The following is a 19,703-nucleotide window of genomic DNA, read 5'->3' as shown; positions in this document are numbered from 1 at the left end:
GGAGTGGGCTGTTCAGCTCCCCCCATGCCCTGCCGCACCTCTCAGCACCCGCCACCCCCCCCCCCACGGAAGACACTGCCAGCCCTGGATTTTATAAAACAAGTTTATTCACATTTTAGAAAAACTAATTCTAGGCCAGGGAATGGCCTCCCTCTGGGCCGGGCCGAGATCAAGAACAGAAGGCCAGAGGGGGGGTTGGGAAGGAAGGAGTGGGGGGCAAGGGGTCAAATAAATTAAAGGAAGGGGAGTGGGGGGGGCAGCCAGGTGACCGGAGGCTGTCTTGGAGCTGGGCCGGAGGACGCTGGGCACCTGCAAGGCCTGGGGAGAGCGTGGGCGCGCTGAGCACGGAGCCCAGGCTGCTGCACCCCAGGGGGGCTGGGGGGGCTGGAGGGGGAGCTGGGCGGGGGCGGGCCTGGGGACAGAAGCCAGGGCTGGGGCTCTTCTCCCTCACCTGAGGAGCCAGGGATCACCGTTTTCTCAGCCTCTTCATGAAGCAGCAGGTGATGGTGCCGAGGACAGTGGCGCCGGTGACTAGGGCGACCCCCGCGCCCACCAGCAGGGGCACGAACAGGGTGTCCAGGGCTGGGCCAGAGAGGACGGCTGGCTTCAGCTGGGGGGCCGCCGGCCCGCACCCCCGGCACAGCCGCGTCCCAGCGCCTCTCCCTGGGCTGCGGGCCCTCCTCCCCCCAGCGGGGATGCAGGCGCCAGAGGCAGCTGCAAGCGGGTGGGGTGACGAGGGGGACAGAGGGACGGGGCAGGAGAGGCACAGGGAAGGGCGGGAGGAGGGCGGGCAGGGTGGCCTCACCGTGAGTGTAGGGGTACACCGTGACGGGCCCCGAGCGGGCACTGCCCGCCTGGTACCAGCTGCGGTCGGCGTGCTGCACCCAGGCGCTGGGGGCACAGTGATACACGCCTCCGTCTTCGGGCCCCAGGCCGTGCAGCCGCAGCCGATGGCTTCGGGGCCCCACCAGCTCCACGCTCACGGGGCCTCCTCCGGGCCGGACCCCCAGCTCCGCCACCCCGTCCTGGGCCACGCCGCCCACCAGCTGCGCGGGCCCGGGGCTCAGCTCGCCGTCCCCCGGCCGCTCCACCCACCAGCTGGCCGCCAGCCGCAGCCCCGGGGGGCCGCCGCGCACCGAGATGTTGCAGAGCAGAGAGGCCGTCTCCCCGCGGTACACGGTGCCTCCCGCCAGCCACGCCACGGCCTCCAGCACCACCCCTGCAGGACGAGGGCACGGGTCAGCACCCCCGGGAGCTCGAGGGGCTCCCGCCGTCCTGAGGAGGCGGCGCAGGAGGTGAAGGCGGGGTAGCGGCCAATGCGGCAGAGAGCGGCCCCCAAACACACGGAAACGCCTCCAGGAGGCGAGGCCCCAGCCCCCCCCTCACCTTCCTCCCGCACGTGCACAGGCAGCGGCCGGGAGCGGGCGCTGGCAGCTTCTCGAAGCCGAGCCCCGGAGCCCCGGACGTAGGCCTTGGCGAGGCAGCGGTAGGTCCCCGCGTCACCTGGCCTGGCGGCCTCCAGCCGGAGGCGGTAGGTTCTGGACGCCACCTTCTCCATGGCGATGTGCCGGCCCTCGTAGCCGGGGCCCAGGCTGCCCACGCCCTCCGTGTCCAGCTGGGCGACCAGGCGGCCGGGCCCCGGGGCCCCCGCGGGGGCCATCTCCCAGCCCACGGAGTACGCCGCGTGACGGCCGGCGGGCGGCAGGGCCCCCGACACGTTGCACAGCAGTTCCAAGGGTTCCCCTGGGCCGATCCGTCGTTCCCCCGGCCCCACGGCCACCGCCAGCTGGCTGGCTGGAACACGGGAGGGGCACAGGGTGTCACGGAGGTAGGAGGGACGCAGCCCCTGACCCCCGCCCCCCGCTGTACTTCCCTCCTCCACAACAGCACCCAGGCGGCCGGTCTGCCCCCATGGGGCACGGCCCTCCCCACCACCCAGGGCCTGACCCTCACCCCTCAGCCGAGGTCCTCCAAGCTCCACCCAACTTCTGAGCAGAGAAAAGCCATCACGGGAGGAAGTGGCACTAACGGGGCCGCTCCCTCGGGAAGATGGGCTCCCCGGAGTCAGGCAGGGACCCCCGGCGCCCCCCGCCCCGGCCGCGGCTCCCAGCTCCCACGGTGGGACACGTCGCACTCACACAGAGTCTGCACGTCCACGTGCGCCAGCACTGCTCTCTTCTCCGCGATCTGGGCCCAGCTGCCGTCCGGATCCTGAATCCACTCGGCAGCCGTGCAGTGGTAGGTGCCCGCGTCCTCCGCCTGGGCGCCCCCCACCACCATGCGGTACCGCTCGGCCCCCTCCTTGGCCAGCCGCAGCTCCCCCGCAGCCAGCCGCTCGGCATAGGGAGCCCCAGCCTCCACGGCCAAGTCCGGCCGGAGCCCCACCACCTCCTGCAGAGTTGCACGTCCCACTGGCGCCTCGGGCACGGCCCTCCCAAAGGACACCGCCAGGTGCGTGTGCTGCTGCGTGCTCGTCCGCGCCAGGCAGCCCAGGGCCAGCTCCTGCCCCTCGTGCACGGTCAGGCGGGGGGGTGAGGCTGGGGCCTGGCGGCCTCGGGGCCCCGGGGGGCTGGCCGCTGACACCTGCAGCGCATCTGGAAGAACTGGAAACAACAGCTGGAGTGAGGGAGGGCCCGGGGCTGGTGGCCCCCGTCCCCGTGTGCAACCTGCGACCCAGGCAATTGGCTCCTACAGCGCGGGGTTCACCGTGTGCTGTTTCTTCTGTGACCCGGTGGTGCCAAGCACAGCGCTGGGCACACGCAGGCGCTCGATAAATACTTGCTGACGATCAGAGCCCAGCCCAACGCCTACTCACCCACGTGTTTGGAACTAACCCCTGTCAGAACTACTCAGAACTACAGAAGAGTGGCTCTGTCTCCCTCCTCAAAAGACAAAGAAACGTAAGAGAGCAAGAATATCACATGGCCTCACTCCTCCGACCCTACCTCCACTTGGCCCCCCCGCCCCCAGATCTGCATCCTGGAATCCCCAGGAATGGAGCCTGTTCCCCCGAGGGGGCTCCCCGACCAGGGAATGGCGGGGACCGGCTCCCCCTTTCCCAGGAGGTAGCCCCACAGAAGAGGAAGGGCGCTGGGCGGCAACGAAGAGATGCCGGTTCAGAGCCCCGGGCCGGCCACCAACCGGTGACTGTGTGCGAGCCCCACACGGACTCCGTGCCTCAGCCTCCTCAGCCACACAACCTGACGGGGCGGGGCGCTAGGTCGGCCCCTCCTGTCCCCTCGGGGCGCACGGGCCCGCTCCCACCCCAGGCCGGTACCTCTCAGCTCCACCTTGCCGCTGTAGCTGCCCAGGTAGCGGGCGTCAGTGGAGGGCGTGTAGCACTCGTAAATGCCAGCGTCCTGTGCCTGGAGGCGGGCAATCTTGAGCAGCACAGCGTCCCCCTGCAGACGCTGTACCTGCACCTCACCAGCGGCCACGCGGGGCCCGAAAACGGCGTAGGAGAAGTGGGTATCCCTGGTGCTGACGATGCCCAGAGCAGCCTCGGGGGCCTCCGGCCTGTAGAGGAACCACTCGAAGTCCTGTTGGGACGGGCCCTCGTAGCCGCTCACGTTGCAGGAGATGGAGATGGCCGTGCCTGCCACGCGGTACAGGGGCCCCTCGGGGACCAGCACCTCCCGGGCAGAGCCCTGGACTCCTGTAGGAAAGGACGGGAGAAGCTGGAGAGGCCTGGGCCCCCACTGCAGCCCCCGCTGCCAGTACCATCCTGGACCCCTGCCCGGTAAAGGAGAGCAAACCTGGGGAAGGGTGGGGGCCCAGCTGGGGCCCTGCCCTGAGCAAAGGGGAAGGATGCCCGGAGCTAAGACACCTGGTAGGACACCTGGGTCTCCAGGGGGTCAGAGACCTGGCTTTGCCTCAGAACCCAGAAACATCCCATTTCTGGCAGGCCAGAGGTGAGCCGCCCGCGGGCAGAGCGAGGTCCAGCTGCTTTCTCTCCTTGGCTTCAGCTGCACCTCCATGTCCCTCCGGCATTTCCCACCCTCATCCGCTCTGGTCCGGGTCCTCGGGTCTTCCAGCTAAGGGTTCTGAGACCACACGTCCGCCTCCTTATGAGGGCTGCTTGGCTCCGCTGTGTCACCTGGACCAGGGGACTCCAGACAATGGAGCCAGTGGCCGAGCAGGACAGGGCACAGACCCAGCCAGTTCTCACCACACAATGCCCTCCCCCCCTCCAGCTGTGCCATGAGCTCACTGCTTCTCCCACCCGGCAGCACTGCCGAGGCAGCTGAGGCTTCTGGGGCAAGAACCAGCCTCTGCCCTGGCCTCTGGGGGCAGAAGACTCCCCCCCCTCAAGGGCCTACCAATCTTCTGGGCTCGCCCAGCTGATGCAGGGCACCTCCAACTCCCTAACAAAAGCCTTCATTTGCATATGGTGTGCATTCGCTTATGTAAGGTCCCCTCTCTGTTGAGAGGTCCCCAGCTGTCTCTTCCCATCTTGCTCTCCTCAGAGAGGCCAAATTTCTGTTCTTTATCCAGCCCCACAGGACACTCCCAAGGCCCTTGGAGAGGCCCTGCTTCTTCCTTCTCTCCTTCCATTCTTCCATAGCCAACCCCTGCCCCCCAAAACCACAGAACTGCAGCCCCCGGTCAGCACCCTGCCTCCATTTCACAGACGAGGGATGGAAGGCTGGAGAAGTACATCTTGACCAAGACACTGCAGAGGTCTTGTCTAGATCTTACTACCCTTCGATGGCTTCCACAGGCCCCTGCAGAGGGACGAAGCCAGGGAGGAAGATGGGAAACTCCCAGGCCAGGCTTGAGGGGACTGACCTCACCAACCAGAATGTCACTCCCAGGGGCATTCCCAGGGCCTTTCTACAGAAGCCAGAGGAAAACACAAAGTCCGCGGTCAAACTCTGCCTTCTAGCTCCTCCAGAAGTGCTCCCCTTGACTTTCCCACGTGAGTGGGCTCTCAGCCCCTTCTTCCTGTGGCTGAGTCCCTCATGGCCGCCTGGTTAAAGCACATGCTGGGCCTCAGGAGGTTGGGTCCCAGACACAGCCCCATGCTCAGCTGGATTGACACGTCCCTTCCTCTCCCAAGACGGTTCCTCTCCTGGAGGAGAGCTCAGGGCTGCTTCTCTGAGAGTGAGTGAGCCTGTGACTCAGGAGGGCCCTGCCCCAGGGCATTTCATAATCTAGGTGATGGTGGAGACAGCTGACACCTTAGGGCTTCAGGGCAGACTCTGCTTAGAAGGGCCCCCTCCCACCTTCCTGGCCGCACAGCTGCTGCTGCTTGTGGAGATCCCCATGGGAAAGCAGGCCAGCCAGGCCGCCTTAGGGAACCAGCTGCCAGGCAGCCCAGGTGGCTCAGCAGTTTAGCACCGCCGCCTTCAGCCCAGGGCGTGATCCTGGAGACCTGGGATCGAGTCCCACATCAGGCTCCCTCCATGGAGCCTGCTCCTCCCTCTGCCTGTGTCTCTGCCTCTGTCTCTTTCATGAATGAATAAATAAAATCTTAAAAAAAAAAAAAAAGAAAGAAAGAAAGAAACCAGCTGCCAGACAGCTCTCTCCCCAGCCCAGGAGGGGAGGCGGGGCAGCAGAGACCTGCTCTGGAGTCAGGTGGGTCTGGGTTCGAATCCAAGCCCCCACACTCACTAGATGGGCTCTCTGGGGCAAATTACCTCATTTTCCTCCTCTTCAGAATGAACGTAAGCATCTGCACGCAATGGGTGCTCAGACCTCTGCAGGTTCTTGCACGTCTGTGTATCACACTTCCCCACCTCCCCTGGGCTCTTCCACTCCATGCCATCCACTAGGGACAACCGGCCAACTGCTAGGCAACCAGGCCCCACAGCAACTTCCTCCTGCCTCTCACCTAGGGCCCAAGGAGGCCTAGTTCCCCAGGGCCCAGGGACCCATGGAGCCAGGGGAGGATCTGCTTGGCACTGCAGTGGAGCTCTGGTCTAGAGACGGGCTGCTGGTGTTTCGTCAGCCTGCGCCTTGACTGTGGCAACTCTGAATCCGGGGGGCAGGGCCACCCCCACTCTGCGCTCTTATTTCAAGAGCTTCAGTCTCCCAAACATCTGTGCTGGCAGCGTCCCTGTCTCAAAGCCATACTCCTCCCCAGACCACCTCCTAAGGGACCCTCCAGTTGAGGCCAAAAGCGATGGCGCTGTCAGTGCCCTCATGCATCCATGCAGCGGTGGCCAGAACACCTCACCACGGACACCCACCCTCACAGACACAAGGTGCTTGGAGATCCCAGCATTGGTCTCCACGGAGCCTGCTTTCTCCCCAGGAAGGGACTGGGGGACTAAGGGGTGTGACGAGCGGTGGGAGGCCACAGAGCCAGGTGCTGGAGCTGAGAGAGGGAAAGTGAGCAAAGGGAGACCCAGCCCAGGATGGAGATGGGGGTGACGGGGGAGGGAACTGCCCCAAATCTCAGACGGTGAAGTCTGGGGGGAGGGGAGCCACCAGGGGAGACTGAACTTCAAAGATCATGGGCAGAACCGGCCCCTGGGCCTCCAGCCAAGCCCGGGCAATTACGAAGACGGGCGAGCGCTGCCCACGCAGGGCGGGCGCCCAGAGCCGGGCCCGGAGCTCGGTGTGAGGCAGAGGGAGTCGCAGCCTTTGGGCGCAGCGCCCCCGGGCCCCCCGAGGCCGCCGGCTGAGCAGTGGGGGCGCTGCGTCCTCCCTGGGCCCCGGCCCGGCCTAGAGCTGCGTCCCGGCTGGGCGGGCGGCCACTGGGCAGCGGGGCGCCGAGCCCGGGGCGGCTCCGGGGCGGGCCAGCGGGGTGCCAGGTGTCAGGCACCTGCCGGGGGGTGGGGGAGAGGGGGCGGGGGGACGGGGGCCGCTTACCCAGCAGCAGCAGCAGCAGCGGCGGCGGCAAGGGACCGAGGGCGCCCATCCTGCGCGGCCGGCTTCGGGGAGGCTCCGGGGGTCGGCGCGGGCTCTGGGTGGACGGGGACTAGGGGGGCGCATGCCCGGGTCGGGGGCACGACGCGGAGCAGCGAGGTGTGGGTGCACAGAGCCGAGCGGCGCGGGAGCTTCCGAGTGCCCTCCCTCCCCCTCCTCCCTCCTCCCTCCTTCCCTCCTCCCTCCTCTTCCACCGCTTTCCCTCCTTCCGCCGCGACTCCCGAGACCGTTCGCGCCCCGCCCCGCCCCGCCTGACCCTGGCCCCGCCCCGCCCCATCCCCCGCCCCATCCCCCGCCTGACCCTGGCCCCGCCCAAGCCCCGCCCAAGCCCCGCCCCGCATTGGCCCCGCCCAACCTCCGCCCCCAAGCCCCGCCCCGCCTGGCCCTGGCCCCGCCCCCCAAGCCCCGCCCCGCCCCGCCTGGCCCCGCCCCCAAGCCCCGGCCCAATCCCCGCCTGACCCTGGCCCCGCCTTGGCCCCGCCCAACCTCCGCCCCCAAGCCCCGCCCCGCCTGGCCCTGGCCCCGCCCCCAAGCCCCGCCCCGCCCGCCCCAAGCCCCGTCCCGCCCGGGTCTCGGTCCCAGCCCCGCCCTCTGTTCCGTCTCCGCCCGGCTCCCCGACCCCCGACCGGACCTGACCGCGGCCCCCGGCCCCCGGCCCCGACCCGCCGCGACCCCGGACCTGCCCCGATTCCAGACCCCGGCCCTGCTCCGCCCACCTCGGTCCAGGTTCCGCCCCCAACCCCGAGTCAGCTCGGCCCCGGCCCCGGCCCCGGCCCCACCCGCCGCAACTTGGGTCCCGACTCGGCCCAGCCCCTACTCCCCACCCCCCAGCCCCCAGCCCCCACCCCACCCCCTCCCCGGCCTACGCGGGGGGGGAGCGGCACCTGGGCTCGGCCAAACCCCAACCCCGCCCCGCACCCCGTGCACCTGCCGGCCTTCCCCGGAGAGCAGGGTGCAGGGCCTCGGGTGGGTCAGGTGACTGGCCTCGCGCTTAGACCCAGTCGTTTGCTCTGGGCCGCTAGGCCTGGCCGCAGCCCGGCTGGAGTGGGGCTCGAGTGGGGCTGGGCGGGACCCGGAGCTCCCAGAAACCAGGCTGCCACCCGCGGGGCAGACCCAGAGGGAGCGGGCCAGGGGAGGGCGCCGCCTGGGCGCCAGCCCCTCCTGGTTGGGGATCCCGTCAGGTTGGCTGACTCCCTGCGACCTGCTCTCTGGTCGATGACATCCACCCCGAGGGTTTTTGTGACGTTCATTGAGATCATGTACGCGAGGTTCTTGGCGCAGGATAACACAGAATGGGAGATAAGGTATGCTGGGGTTTTGTTCACGCTTTTTGAATGCTTATTAAAAGTGCTTCCTGGGCAGCCCGGGTGGCTCAGGGGTTTAGCACCACCTGCAGCCCAGGCCGTGATCCTGGAGTCTCAGGATCAAGTCCCGCGTCGGGCTCCCTGCGTGGAGCTTGCTTCTCCCTCTGCCTGTGTCTCTGCCTCTCTCTCTCTCTGCATCTCTATGAATAAATAAATAAAATCTTTTTTTAAAAAAAGTGCTTCCTGAGGGGTCCTGTTGAGCCTTAGCAGCAGGACAGACATGGGGATGCTGGGAAGAGTGGGGCCTGCCCTGGAGGCAGGAGGATGGGAGAGCTGGGACCCCAGGGAGGGTGGGACCCACCCGAGAAGGCACAGCCAGGTCTGTGAAGCTAAGGCTGTCAAAGCGGGGGTTCCTGGGAAGTAAGCCCGGGCTCATCATCACCTTTACCCTCCAACCCGTACCTGGTACCTTCCCCGGGCTCCTCCAACCTCCCCCTCCCTCCACCTCCCCTCCCCATTTTGGGGCCCCAAAAAGCCAAGTGACAGAGGCCAGATCAGATCTTCCTTGGGGGCAGCCAGTGCCTGGCTCAGTCGAGGTGCTCATCCGAAGCCACACTCAGAGACGGGAGGAACTCTGAAGCAGACTGCTGATTTCACCCAGCCCCCCAGCACCTCCAGGACTGGCCCAGGAACCAGGCCGCAGGATGCCCGCTTCCTCCCGCTTAGACTAGATTCACAGCCTGATTTCTCTGGATCCACTTCACCTCAGTCTATCCACAGGTCAGACTGAGCTACATGAAAGCAGAAAGGCACGGGGAGGCTTTGGGGGAAAACCCACTCTCCTGCTTTTGGGGACAGAATGGACTCACTGCTCCTGATGCTTGAGAGACGGGAGATGTTGCCGTTCATCATCATCCCAGTAGATGCCATTTATGGGACACCTAAAAGGACAGTAAGGCCCTTTTGGACATTATTTCTAGTCTTTACAGCGTATTTTGCCAGATGGTGTCATTTAACAGGTGAGAGACTAAAGGTTGAGAGAGGTTAAGCATTTTCCCCAAGGCCACACAGCTTTTAAGTGGCCAATGTCTGATGAGCTCAGGCTTATCTGTCCCCAGAGCCCCAGATCTTCCCACGTCCCACTGTTTCTCTTCCCAAGCTTCTTCACCCTATAAATTTGGTCATTCAACACACACTGATTAGGCCAGGCCTGGTACTGGACCATGGAAATGACAGGGAGACAGAGCATGAGCAGGTAATAACCACCCCCCAGGCCGGGCGTTATGAGAGGGGACACTAAGGCTGCTGGGAACACCCTTTGGCTTGGGGCTGGGCGGGAGCTGGGGCAGGCAGGTGTAGGCCGAGGCCTGGGAGAACCAGATTCTTCCAAGCGCCCCTCCCCAGACAGGGAGTTCCGGGGCTGCCAGCAGGGGGAGCCCGGAGCCCAGGCCTGAGATCAGCTCAAGGCTTACGTACATGAGAATGCTGGTGGGGGGTGCGGGGAGGGGGGGGCACAGCCCAGGCTCCAGGACGTCACACAACGGACACAGAGGAGCTTACGCGGAGAGACGTCACTCACACGTCCCAACAGAGACCCACAGGCACACGCACAGCACACGCACACGCTGCGGAGGGGGCTCATAGCCCGCGGACTAGAGAGTGCTCCTGTGTCCTCCCAGCTGGCCCATGAGAAGCCACACAGGCTTGCCCAGCACCGTGGGCTGATGCTTGTGGAGGAGCGAGCAGAGACAGGAAGGTGGCCTGAGGCAGGGGGCAGGAGCCTGGGGGTTGCAGAGGGACACGGGTGGGAGGTCCAGGAGTGGCCATGGGGTGCTGTCATCACTGTGCCATCACCGGCTGCCCACTCGCCCCCTAGGTGCCACCAGGGCTGGGCATACGTCAGGGACCAGGCCTCTGTTCCCCGGGCTGATATAATCCCCCCAAGAGGACAGACGTGCAGGACGCCGCGACGGCAGCGAGGGGTCCTGAGTGTCGCTGAAGATAACCAAGACCGACGCTCTGCAACTCACCATCTGATGGAGGTGTCACACGTGACGGTCACGATTGTGATGACACGGTTCTGCGAGGGGCACCAGGACGGGACCGTTAACGTGTTCTCACCTGTGTCAGGTGTGTATTTTAGTCTCATTTAAGCCTGGCCAGCACCTGGTGTGGTTCATGCTATTGCTTTCCCCAGGAAGAAACTGAGGTGGGCCGAAGCTTCGGAGCATGTCCAAGGTACACGGATTGGATCCCAACTCGGATCTGAGCCTGTGATCGGCTGGGCCTGGAGGAGCCTGTGCTCCTGCCCTGCTACGTGGCTTCTTGAAGGCAAAGGGGACCCAGCACGCCCCGGCGTGGACCCCGCGATGGACACAGGCCTTGAAGAGGGTGACAGACACATCAGACACGGCGCACGTGCCCCCCCCCGACATCGGACACAGAAGTGCCACGCCCGTGCTCACACACACGCACACGCAGTACTCAGAGCTCTCCCCCTTGAATGTGTATAAATCCCAGCTCGGTGGAGCTGAGGGTCACGTAGAAGAACGTCCTGTGATCCTGCGTGTTTGTAAGGCCTTGACCCACACCGCTCGATGAGCCGTAGTTTCCCACCCTCCCCAACGGGAGCATCCTCTCTGCCGACCTGGGGAGAGGCTCAGGCCAAGAGGCAGGACAGAGGCAGAGCCAACACCTGCAGGGCAACACACATCCCTGGTCCCTACGGGCGCCCTCGCCTTCTCGTAGAGCCGCAGAGCTGCCTCCCGCACCCACACACAGGCGGGCCAGACTCCCTCCCTCCATCCTCGTCAGCAGGCACTGCACCCTTGTGCTGGACTCGGGGTGTGTGTGTGTGTGTGTGCGCGTGTCTGCTTCCCGGGCCCTCCTCTGGTCCTGGCCGAGCCCACACTCCTTCCCCACTTCTCAAACCCTCTTCGGACAGCTGTTGGAGAACAGAGGAGCCCCCACGCCGCTGCTGGCCTCAGCAGGACCTGGCCCTAACTCCCAGGGAGGCCCTGCCATTTCTACGTGCCCAGGATTGGCGCCAGCTGCCACCCACTCCGGAATGCCAAGGACAGATCCCTCTGAGCTGGAATCCCCTGACCCTCCCTCCCTGACAAGTCCCTGGCTCCCCAGTCCCAGAGTGCTGGGGGCCTGGGCACCACCCCAGAGCCCCTCCTGTCCCTCCCCTGCTCTCACAGCCAGCTGAGGGCACGGACACCCATGCAGAGGGTAGCCCAGAGCCGAGGCAGCCCCCACAAGGACAGACGCGGGCGGTGGTTTGCTAAACAGAGGTTTGTGGGCTGCGTCGTATAGATGAGCCTCAGGGGACAGGAGGTGGTTAGGGCCAGGTGGCTGCCTCTGAGTCACGGAGCTTGAGCAAGGGCCAGATTGGAAGAACGGGTCATTGGCGAGTTTGTGCGCAGCCAGCCCTGAGCGGGGCCAGGAGGAGGCACCCCTTGTTGCTGACACTTCCTGTGCACCTGCTTTCTGTGGGCTCCACGCTAAACACGGCGCACTCGCTCAGTCCCCACAGCAAGCACCCCGTGGGCCGAGTGCTCCCGAGACCTGTTTTGCAGATGGGAGAGGAGGCCCGAGGAGTTACGTAAGTGACCCGAGGTCACCTGGCTAAGGGGCAGCACCGAGATTCAAATGCAGCCTGTTTGACTCTGGAACATTCTTCTTCTTCCTGCTTCCCGAACCTGCACGTACATATTCACACGCACACGTGCATGAACGCACGCACACGCACACGCACATGCACCTGGTGCTTCTACAACCCTTTTGAAAGAACTTTCCCACCAGCGTCATCTCCAGCGAGCTCCTGGCACATAGTGGGTGCTCAGTAAATATGTGTTGGATGAATGGGTGAGGACCAGGAAGAGGGGAATAGCAGGAGAGTCGGGGGGGGGCGGCCCCAGGGGTCTCCCACGCAGAGCCCTCCCAAGCTGGAATGGTATTGCAGGCTCCCTTCGGACTCTGGGTCCCAGCCTCGTAGAGCACCCCAGAGGCGGGGTGTGGGCGAGAGGACGGAACCAGGGCTCATGGGGCTCCCTGAGGTGAAAGGGGGTCTTAACTTCTCCCTGCCGTCACGGGATGGGGGTCACGAGGGGAGGTCTGGGGACACACAGCCACGGAGCCACGAGAGCCAGCCTGGCTTCTGCTTGTCCCCGTTCCCAGCCCGGGTGCCCCATGCTCTTCCAGGGCACCCCCACCCCCCGCCCTGACCGCCCCCGGCTCCTCCACCGGGCACACCTGGGCGCTCGGGGAACCTGGCACCCCCCCGCCAGCCTGGCCCCAGAGCAGACAATTCTTCTTTTCCCTAGTCCAACTGAAACAAGGGTGGCATCTTTCCAAAGGCTCTCTATTGGGAAAACAAACCCAGAAATAAAAACTCCAAAAACAAAGAAGCAGATGGGCCCGCGGGGGCGAAGGCGTGGGCCATGGGAGCGCGGGGCCCAGTCCTGCTGCTGACGTGACCCTCCCCTGGCTCCTGGCACCCTGTCCTCAGCTCTTGGGCGGACTTTCCCACCAGGCCTTGCCATCCCACAGCGGCGAGCCCTCCGCGGCTCTGCCCCACGCCTAGCGCGGTGCCCGCGGTGCCCGCGAGGAGGGGAAGCTGCGTGGACGCCTGCCGAGTGCTTGAGCAAAGGAGGGAGCACAGGGGAGAGCGAGGGAGAGGGAAGCCAGGTGCTTCCTCTTGGGTGGCCCCATCACCTCCACGGAGGGCACTGTTCCCGCCTCTGGCGTTCGTCTTGCCCGGGGCCCAGGCATCCACCGGTGGACAGAAAGCTTCCCCTCCCGTTTCGGAGCCCGAACCTTCCATCCCTCAGGAGACCACCCAGGCTGGCTTCCCGGGCCATGGGGGGAGGGCCGAAGGCTGTCCTCCTCTGGGAAGGGAAGGGCGCGGAGATCGGACTTGGCCGTCCGGAGGCCTGGGCACGGAACAGCAGGGGCGCCAGCGCTGAGCGCGTGGCTTCTCAACGCCACCCCGGGAACCGAGCTCAGACAAGCGACAACTTTGCCGGGTGAGCGGCACATCTGGATTCCTTCTCCAGGCCCTCGGACCGCACTGCCCCGCGGCCTCTGCCCAGGACGGGCCGTCCTCCCACGAGGGAACTGGTGTCCGGGGGAGCGGCGAGGCTGCGGGGCCAGCCGGCTCCAGGGCCGGGGGACGGGGCGGGGTGGGGACGGCCCGCTCCGGGGGCCACTCGGGCACTGGGCATCGGTGCCGAGGATGCCAGGTGTCCCACAGCGAACAGTGTCTTCCCTCCCCAACAACTACCTCTCCTCCGGACCCCGAGGATAGTCAACGTTGCACCAACGGCCGCCCCATCCTTCCTCCCTCCCCGTGACAGACCGCCCGTTACCAAATCCTGAAATTCCACCTCCCGAAGATCTTTCCCGTCTGCCCTTTCTCCCCATCGTGTGGCCACCGTCTTGTGGCCGACCCCCACCACCTCTCGCCTAAATTATTGCCAGAACCGCCTCCCTGTCTCTCCCTTCCGTGGGACACCCCGGCCCGTGTGCCCACGCCTGCCATCACGCGAGCCTTCCAGAGCATCCCGGCTCCTCTGTGCAGGTGGTTAGTACCGCCGGAGCCCCGTAGGAAACACCCGTGGTCGGGACGGCGCCTGCGCAGTAGCTCCCACTCCCCACACCCAGGGCGGGCTCCCAGGCCACGTCTTTGCCCACTGGGTGCTCCAGGCCTCTGTGCCTGTGCCCACACGGCTGCCTCTACGTGGCACGTGCTCTGCCTGGTCCTTGGAGCCACACCCTGCGTGTCTGCCAAGGCCCAGCTAGAAGCCACCTCCTCCCTAAGGCCTCCTGATTCTTCGGGCTGAGAAGCCCTTCTCCCTCCTCTGAGTCCCCATCGCCCTGTAAACCGCTGGGGTGCAGCCAGCAGCCAGCGGCATCTGGCCCCAGGCGGCACCGTCCCTTCCCCTTAATCTAGCAGGACTCCCCTCACCCCGCACTGCAGCCTGGGGGCTCCCGCACGTGCCACCCCAGAGACAGAAACCCAGAGGGGAGCCCTCCCTGCATCCTAACGGCGCAGTTTTCCACGTGCCGGTTCTGCAACCAGCCTGCCTGGGTTTGAGTTCCAGTTCCCCCAGTCGGGTAAGCTCAGGAGCACGGTGCCTCAGTTTCCCTGTCTAGAAAGGGACCCACTTGAGTAACGCCCTAACATGGTGCCTCCATAAGTGATGAGCTGGACATCCTGGGGACAGTCGGGCTCCGTGGCTCTCAACCCCACCTGTGCATCGAATGCTCTGGGGAGCTTTCAGAGGACACGGGTGCCCAGGCCCCACCACGGTCCCGTCACAACATGATCACTGGGATGAGGTGCAGACGTGAGGAGTCACACAGGCCCTCGCTGTAGGGATGGGAATCCAAGCACTACTCAAGCCCACAGCTCTTGGTGGCAGAGCCGGTCCCATATGGCAAACCCCCGCCCTCACTCCATTCAGCCCCTGGCCTGCCTCAGCTCCTGCCCCTTTGGAGTGCGGGAATGCCCAGGTGGGAGACGGGGCCCAGGCCCACCCAATCCCACTTGGCAGAAGAAGAGGTCAGGAAGCGAGGGTGCTGGAGCAAATGAGGAGTCGTCCCCAAGGGCTAGGGGCTGGCCTTGGGAGCAAACCAGGGTAACCAAGGGGAGTGAGACTTGGAAGGAGGACCATGTGGGTGGGGGCCTTGTTGGCCTCAACTGCAATTGTCTCTGCAGGACTTTGCTGGGCATCGGGCAGCCGGCGCTCAGCAAATGCTGGTAGGACATGGGAATGGCACGGAGCCCCGAAAACAAGCAAGCTCTACTGACTGAGTTGGGGGGGGCACCCACATGCCCCAGGAGGCAGCACCGTGAGCACCCAGGCGGGAGCACAAGAGCAAGAGCGTCCCAGACTCACAGAGAAACCGAGGCACAGGGGAGGCCGAGCTCCCCGAAGCCCCTAGGAGGGCTCGTGATGTGGGAACTCGTGCCAGATGTTCGCAGGGCATCCTCCCCTGCCAGGTGTCCGGAGCAGCAGCGGGGACGGGCAGGCCAGCGGAGGGGGCCTGGAGAGGGAAGCAGGAGGTAGGAAGGAGGAGGCCGGGACAGGCTGCCTCTTGATAGGGGGAGCGGGGAGGCGGGGTGCTCCGGGCCAGTGGCTGGGTCAGATCTCCGGCCAAAGCAAACCTGCCTCAGGCGGCTGCAGGGCCTCTCCCTCCCTGCCCGGATGGAATCAAAGGCAAACAGGAACCCTAGAGGGCCCAGCTGTGACCCCTGACCCCCAAACTCAGCAAGGTCCATTAACCCCATGCACCCCATCGCCCCTCACATATTTTTCCAGCCCAAAGAATCTCTGGAAACAGACTAATCTGGTATTTGGTGAACCAACGCCAGCCAAGAAATGTCAGGTTTCGGCAGCATCACCCCCAGCCCTGCCTTCTCCCCAGCCCGCCCGGCCCTCAGCCCTTTGCGAGGAAGCGGGTAGTCCGTGCCCGACCCTGAGCCCTTCCCCACTTCTGAGCCAAGGGTCGAAGCCATTGCACACTCATTTCTGTGGGTCACGCTAATCAACATCGGGGCACCTGCCCCCTCAGCTCCCGCCACCCCAAGCCCCGGACTCCAGACAGGGGATTATCCCACGGGTACAAGTAACCTCCCCTGCTGCTCACCTGAGCTGAGCCGGGAGCCGAGGAGGAGGTGACCTCGACGACCTCGAGGGTCCCTCAAACAAGGAGCAAGGCCGGCGTGGGGGCGCCTCTGATCCCAGGTCCCTCAGCTGCTTGGTCCCAGCAGGACCGGCCTCAGCCAAGGGGCTCACTAGGTCAGGCCTCGCAGGGACTGCAGGCAGGACAGCCGGGAGGGCAGGACAGAGGGTGCCCGGGACGGCTGGCGCGGGCCCCCCACGCTGTCCACACCCAGACAGCGGTGCAGAGGGCAAGAAGACGTGGGACTGGACTGGACACGGAGACGGTCAGGAAAATCCTGGGTGTTCTCTCCCGTGTTTTCTGCATTCTTTATGTGATGGTGTTAACAGTAAAGGGGATAATAGAAATCATCTGCGGGGAAGACTAAGGCCAACAGAAGCGGGTGGGGGCTTAGAATCTACTCGAGGAGATTGGAAGGAACGACCAGAAAGAACACAGGGGTGCAGGCATCAAGGGAGGGATGGGGAGAAAATCCAACACTGGCCTTGTGGTCCAGTGGGGAAACTGAGGCAGCGGCGGGACTCAGACTGGCACTCTGTGGCTCTGAGCCCAGGCTTTCCACCACCAGGCCACTGCCACGTGCGGGGAGGGGGAAGAGAGGCCCGGAGAGGAATGGGGAGTGAAAGGGACCTTTGTTGGATGCCTGTTACGGCCAGGCCTTTCCAGGTTTCCCGTCCTCGCTGTCATCCCAAACCAACCTGCCCTTGGAACGAGAGAATCCCGTCCGTTCCCGAAGGCCCCGGAAGCCTGGTGGGGGGGAGCCAAGAGGCCAGGCTGTGGAGAAGGGAGGAAGGATCTTTGAGGGAGTGGAAGACGATGGAGAGAAGCGAGGCCCCCCGGAGAGGGCAGGCCTGGGGAGGAGGACCAAGGAGCTGGGCCAAAGTGGGGAGCGGCCGAGCTGTGGGGTGGGGGCCGGAGGAGGGACAGTGGGGGCGACAGCGCCTCCCCAGCCTCTTCCTCCCCCTCCCTTTCATGATCTTGAAACAACCTTCAAGTCTGGGCTGCCGGCCCCAGGAGGCTAGTCACTTAGGAAACAGAACTGTTTCTGGGAGACCTTGACGGCCCATCTGCAGCTGAGCGGCTCCCCACCCCCTGGCGCACACGCACTTTCTCCCAGGGCCTCTCACGTAGGCCACGCGGCTCTGCCCCAGCCTGCACGCACACACGGCCCAGAGACCATGCACCTGGGACACAGTTGCTCCGTCCTCACCGGATGCCCACGCACCCCAGGGCCTCCCCTGCCGCCAGCTCCTGCGTCCGAGTTCCACGCCGCCCCTTCCCCACAGCGGGTCCCCACCGCCAGCCCCGCAGTCGGAAGGCGCACACCCCTGCACACACGCACACCTGCCTGCCGCACCTCCCCGTGCCAACCAAACACCCGATTCAGGAGCAGCCATCCTCAGCGACCTCTGCCCTTCTCCCAAAGCCAGGCCCTGGGCCTTCCACTCCTGCCTCCCAGGCTCGCTGCTCTCTGCTTGTCCCTCTTACTTCCAGGGCCTGGATCCAAAGCCACCTCTGGCTGTCTTCACAGGCCTAGTCTCCCCCTGCCCCCGCCGTGACCCCAGATCAAGGCACCAGGTGCCCACATCCCACTGATGTCCCAAAGTGTGAGGTCCACGCAGCAGCGGGGCCTGGGCGGGGGGGGGGGGGGGGGGGGGGCGGGGGGGGGGCGGGGAGTCGACTCCCAGGGCATCCACGCTCGCCCAGGCAAGGAGGGTGATCGGGGACATTCGGGCAAGGACGGGCCCCAGGGTGACCTGTCCAGCCTTCCTCACATCTGGGCCCCAAATGTGTGAGCGGCATCACCCCCAGGGCCGCCCGCTGGCCCCAGTGCCAGGTACGGCTGGAGCCCCCACCGGGCCGGGTGGGCAGAGGGAGGGCACAGTGCTTTCCGGTATGGGCCTGGCCACGGGGACCGGAGCCAGGGCCTTGGAAGGACGGGGCAGCCCCGGGCGGTGCCAGCAGCAGTGCGGGGCGGGTGGGAAGGACCGGCTGCCTTTCTCTCCCAGCACACCTTGCGCCCTGGAGCAGAGAAGGGATTCCAAGCCTGGAACCAGGGAGCAGGAGCCTCCTAAGCCTCCAGTGACCCTCTCCCCCCCGTCCCCCCAGTCCAGAGCGAGGCTGCCCTCGGGCCGCCCCACTGCCCAGCGGCCCAGCCGTCTGCGGGCGGCTCTTCCAGGAACTCCTCCCTGGGCCAGCCCTGCGAGGGGCTGACCGTGGGCCCTCTTGTGGGGCGTCAGCTACTGTTCCCCCCACCCCACCCCCGTCCACACGGGGCTGGAACTGGGGTCTGCTCCTCCCTGTGGCTGCCCCCCAGCCTGCTCCCCCCCAGGCTCAAAGTCAAGGCCAGAGGAAGGGCCCAAGGACAGAAGGTGTCTGCCCCATGCTACCCATCCTTCCAGGAGGAGGAGGAGGGCGGAAGCGGGATGTGACCTTCCGGATCCCTGTCATGGAAAATCCCAGGCGCAGGCCCGGAGGGGGCCAGTTATTTGGGGAATTCAGGCATGGGCCCTGCGCCCTGAGAGTGGATTTGCTGAAGAGCTCAATAATCCCTCTGCGGGGAGTTCCCAGTGGGGCCCAGAGGACCCAGCCCCGCGGGCACCTCGCCCCTCCCTCTGCATCTTTGGGGTCAGGGTTCTCGGACCTGCCCCCCCCCCCCCCCCCCGCCGCTGGCTGCCCTCCACCCCATCCCTGAGCCCAGAGAAATGGGGACACTCCAGGCAGATCCTGCCCCCCGCTGCTCCCAGATGCCAGGGGCAGTTTTTCTTCCTATCTGCCCCCTCTGGCCTCCCCTTCCCCTCTTTGCCCCTCATTCTTTGGCTCCTTTATTAGATGTACGGCAACCCCCCCCCCCCCCGAGCTGGTCCTGATCCAGCTCCTCTCTACCCCTGTTTCCAGCTGCTACAGGGTTACAGACACCCCTTCCAGCCACCAGGCCCCGTCCCCACTCCCAGGGACTTCCCGCCGCTCCCCTGCCGCCGCGGACTCCGGTCCTCGGTCTAACCTCCGGCCTCCGCGCTGCAGACCGGCCTTCCCTGCCCCAGCGTGAGAAGGACCGAGGCCGCTCTGGTTCCGGGCTCTGGCCTCTGCCTCCGAGGAACTCTGTATTGTCCCCGCTTTGGCTTCCTCCCTCCCACCTGCCAACCCCAGGACGAGATCCGGCCCAGGACTTCTCAACGGGGAGTAGGGGGCGGCAGGTGCCCTTGGTAATGAGGGGTGAACAGGACCCCGCGCCGCTGCCGTGGATGTGCGTCCGTCCGCGGGCTGGCCCCAGGGTGGCCCCCCTGCCTCCCTGGCCCCCCGGCCTGCCCCCCGCCCCCCACAGTCACAATTCTCAGACTCAGGGAGGGCTTCCCGGGGAGGGCTTGCCCAGACCCCGTCCCCTCCGCGTGCAGGCATTGTGCTGCCTCTTGAGCCCAGGACCCTTCCCAGGTGCCTCAGAGGCAGTGGCCCTGGGTTCCCAGGCGACTCCTTTTCCCAGTTCCCACGTCCCCACAACCTCTGCAGGGGGGACAACGGTCTCTCCTTCTTTCTCTGGGAGGCTGGGCGCAGAGTCAGGAGCCCCGGATTCTGTTCTATCCACTCACATTATTTGTCTCCCTGGGCCTCAGTTTCCCTACCGGGAAAACAAGAGAAACAGTGGGGCCATGTGGCCTGTGGCACCCGGGATGCTGTGGGACTGTTCCCGTCAGCCTGTCCCCAGCCGCACGGCTCCAGCCTTGCCCGCCCCCCCATGCCTCTCTCAGCAGGGGCTGCCGTGGGCCGGGGGAGGGGGGCGGCCACGGGGAGCGCACAGCCGGACAAATGGACCTTCCATGGTCCAGCCGCCTGTTG

The 19,703-nt window shown here is 65.6% G+C and overlaps 1 protein-coding gene and 2 long non-coding RNA genes across 5 annotated transcripts; 1 reads left to right on the top strand and 2 right to left on the bottom strand.

Moving 5' to 3' along the window:
- Positions 1-89: 89 nt before the first annotated feature.
- On the bottom strand, positions 90-7,055 carry IGSF8 (immunoglobulin superfamily member 8). Of its 2 annotated transcripts, none has more exons than XM_025420746.3 (7): positions 6,817-7,055; positions 3,278-3,655; positions 2,139-2,603; positions 1,387-1,794; positions 806-1,219; positions 452-582; positions 90-318 (listed from the first exon to the last, which is right to left on the bottom strand). In XM_025420746.3, exons 1-6 carry the CDS (start codon positions 6,863-6,865, stop codon positions 467-469), a joined length of 1,830 nt encoding a protein of 609 aa, XP_025276531.1. In that variant the 5' UTR covers positions 6,866-7,055; the 3' UTR covers positions 90-318; positions 452-466. The 2 variants fall into 2 exon arrangements, with proteins under 2 accessions (XP_025276531.1, XP_025276530.1); XM_025420745.3 differs by lacking the exon at positions 6,817-7,055 and adding an exon at positions 3,863-5,433.
- A 669-nt stretch (positions 7,056-7,724) lies between these two features.
- On the bottom strand, positions 7,725-12,394 carry LOC118353593 (uncharacterized). The gene is made up of 3 exons (XR_004812839.2): positions 10,208-12,394; positions 9,047-9,118; positions 7,725-8,377 (listed from the first exon to the last, which is right to left on the bottom strand). It is a non-coding gene; the product is annotated as an uncharacterized LOC118353593 (long non-coding RNA).
- On the top strand, positions 9,087-10,727 carry LOC118353594 (uncharacterized). Of its 2 annotated transcripts, none has more exons than XR_007409208.1 (2): positions 9,087-9,432; positions 10,054-10,727. It is a non-coding gene; the product is annotated as an uncharacterized LOC118353594 (long non-coding RNA). The 2 variants fall into 2 exon arrangements; XR_007409207.1 differs by having other exon boundaries at positions 9,087-9,933.
- Positions 12,395-19,703: the final 7,309 nt, after the last annotated feature.

The sequence above is a fragment of the Canis lupus genome, chromosome 38 (assembly GCF_003254725.2).
Source record: "Canis lupus dingo isolate Sandy chromosome 38, ASM325472v2, whole genome shotgun sequence".
NCBI lineage: Eukaryota > Metazoa > Chordata > Mammalia > Carnivora > Canidae > Canis > Canis lupus.
This window is presented reverse-complemented; position numbering and strand designations above follow the sequence as displayed.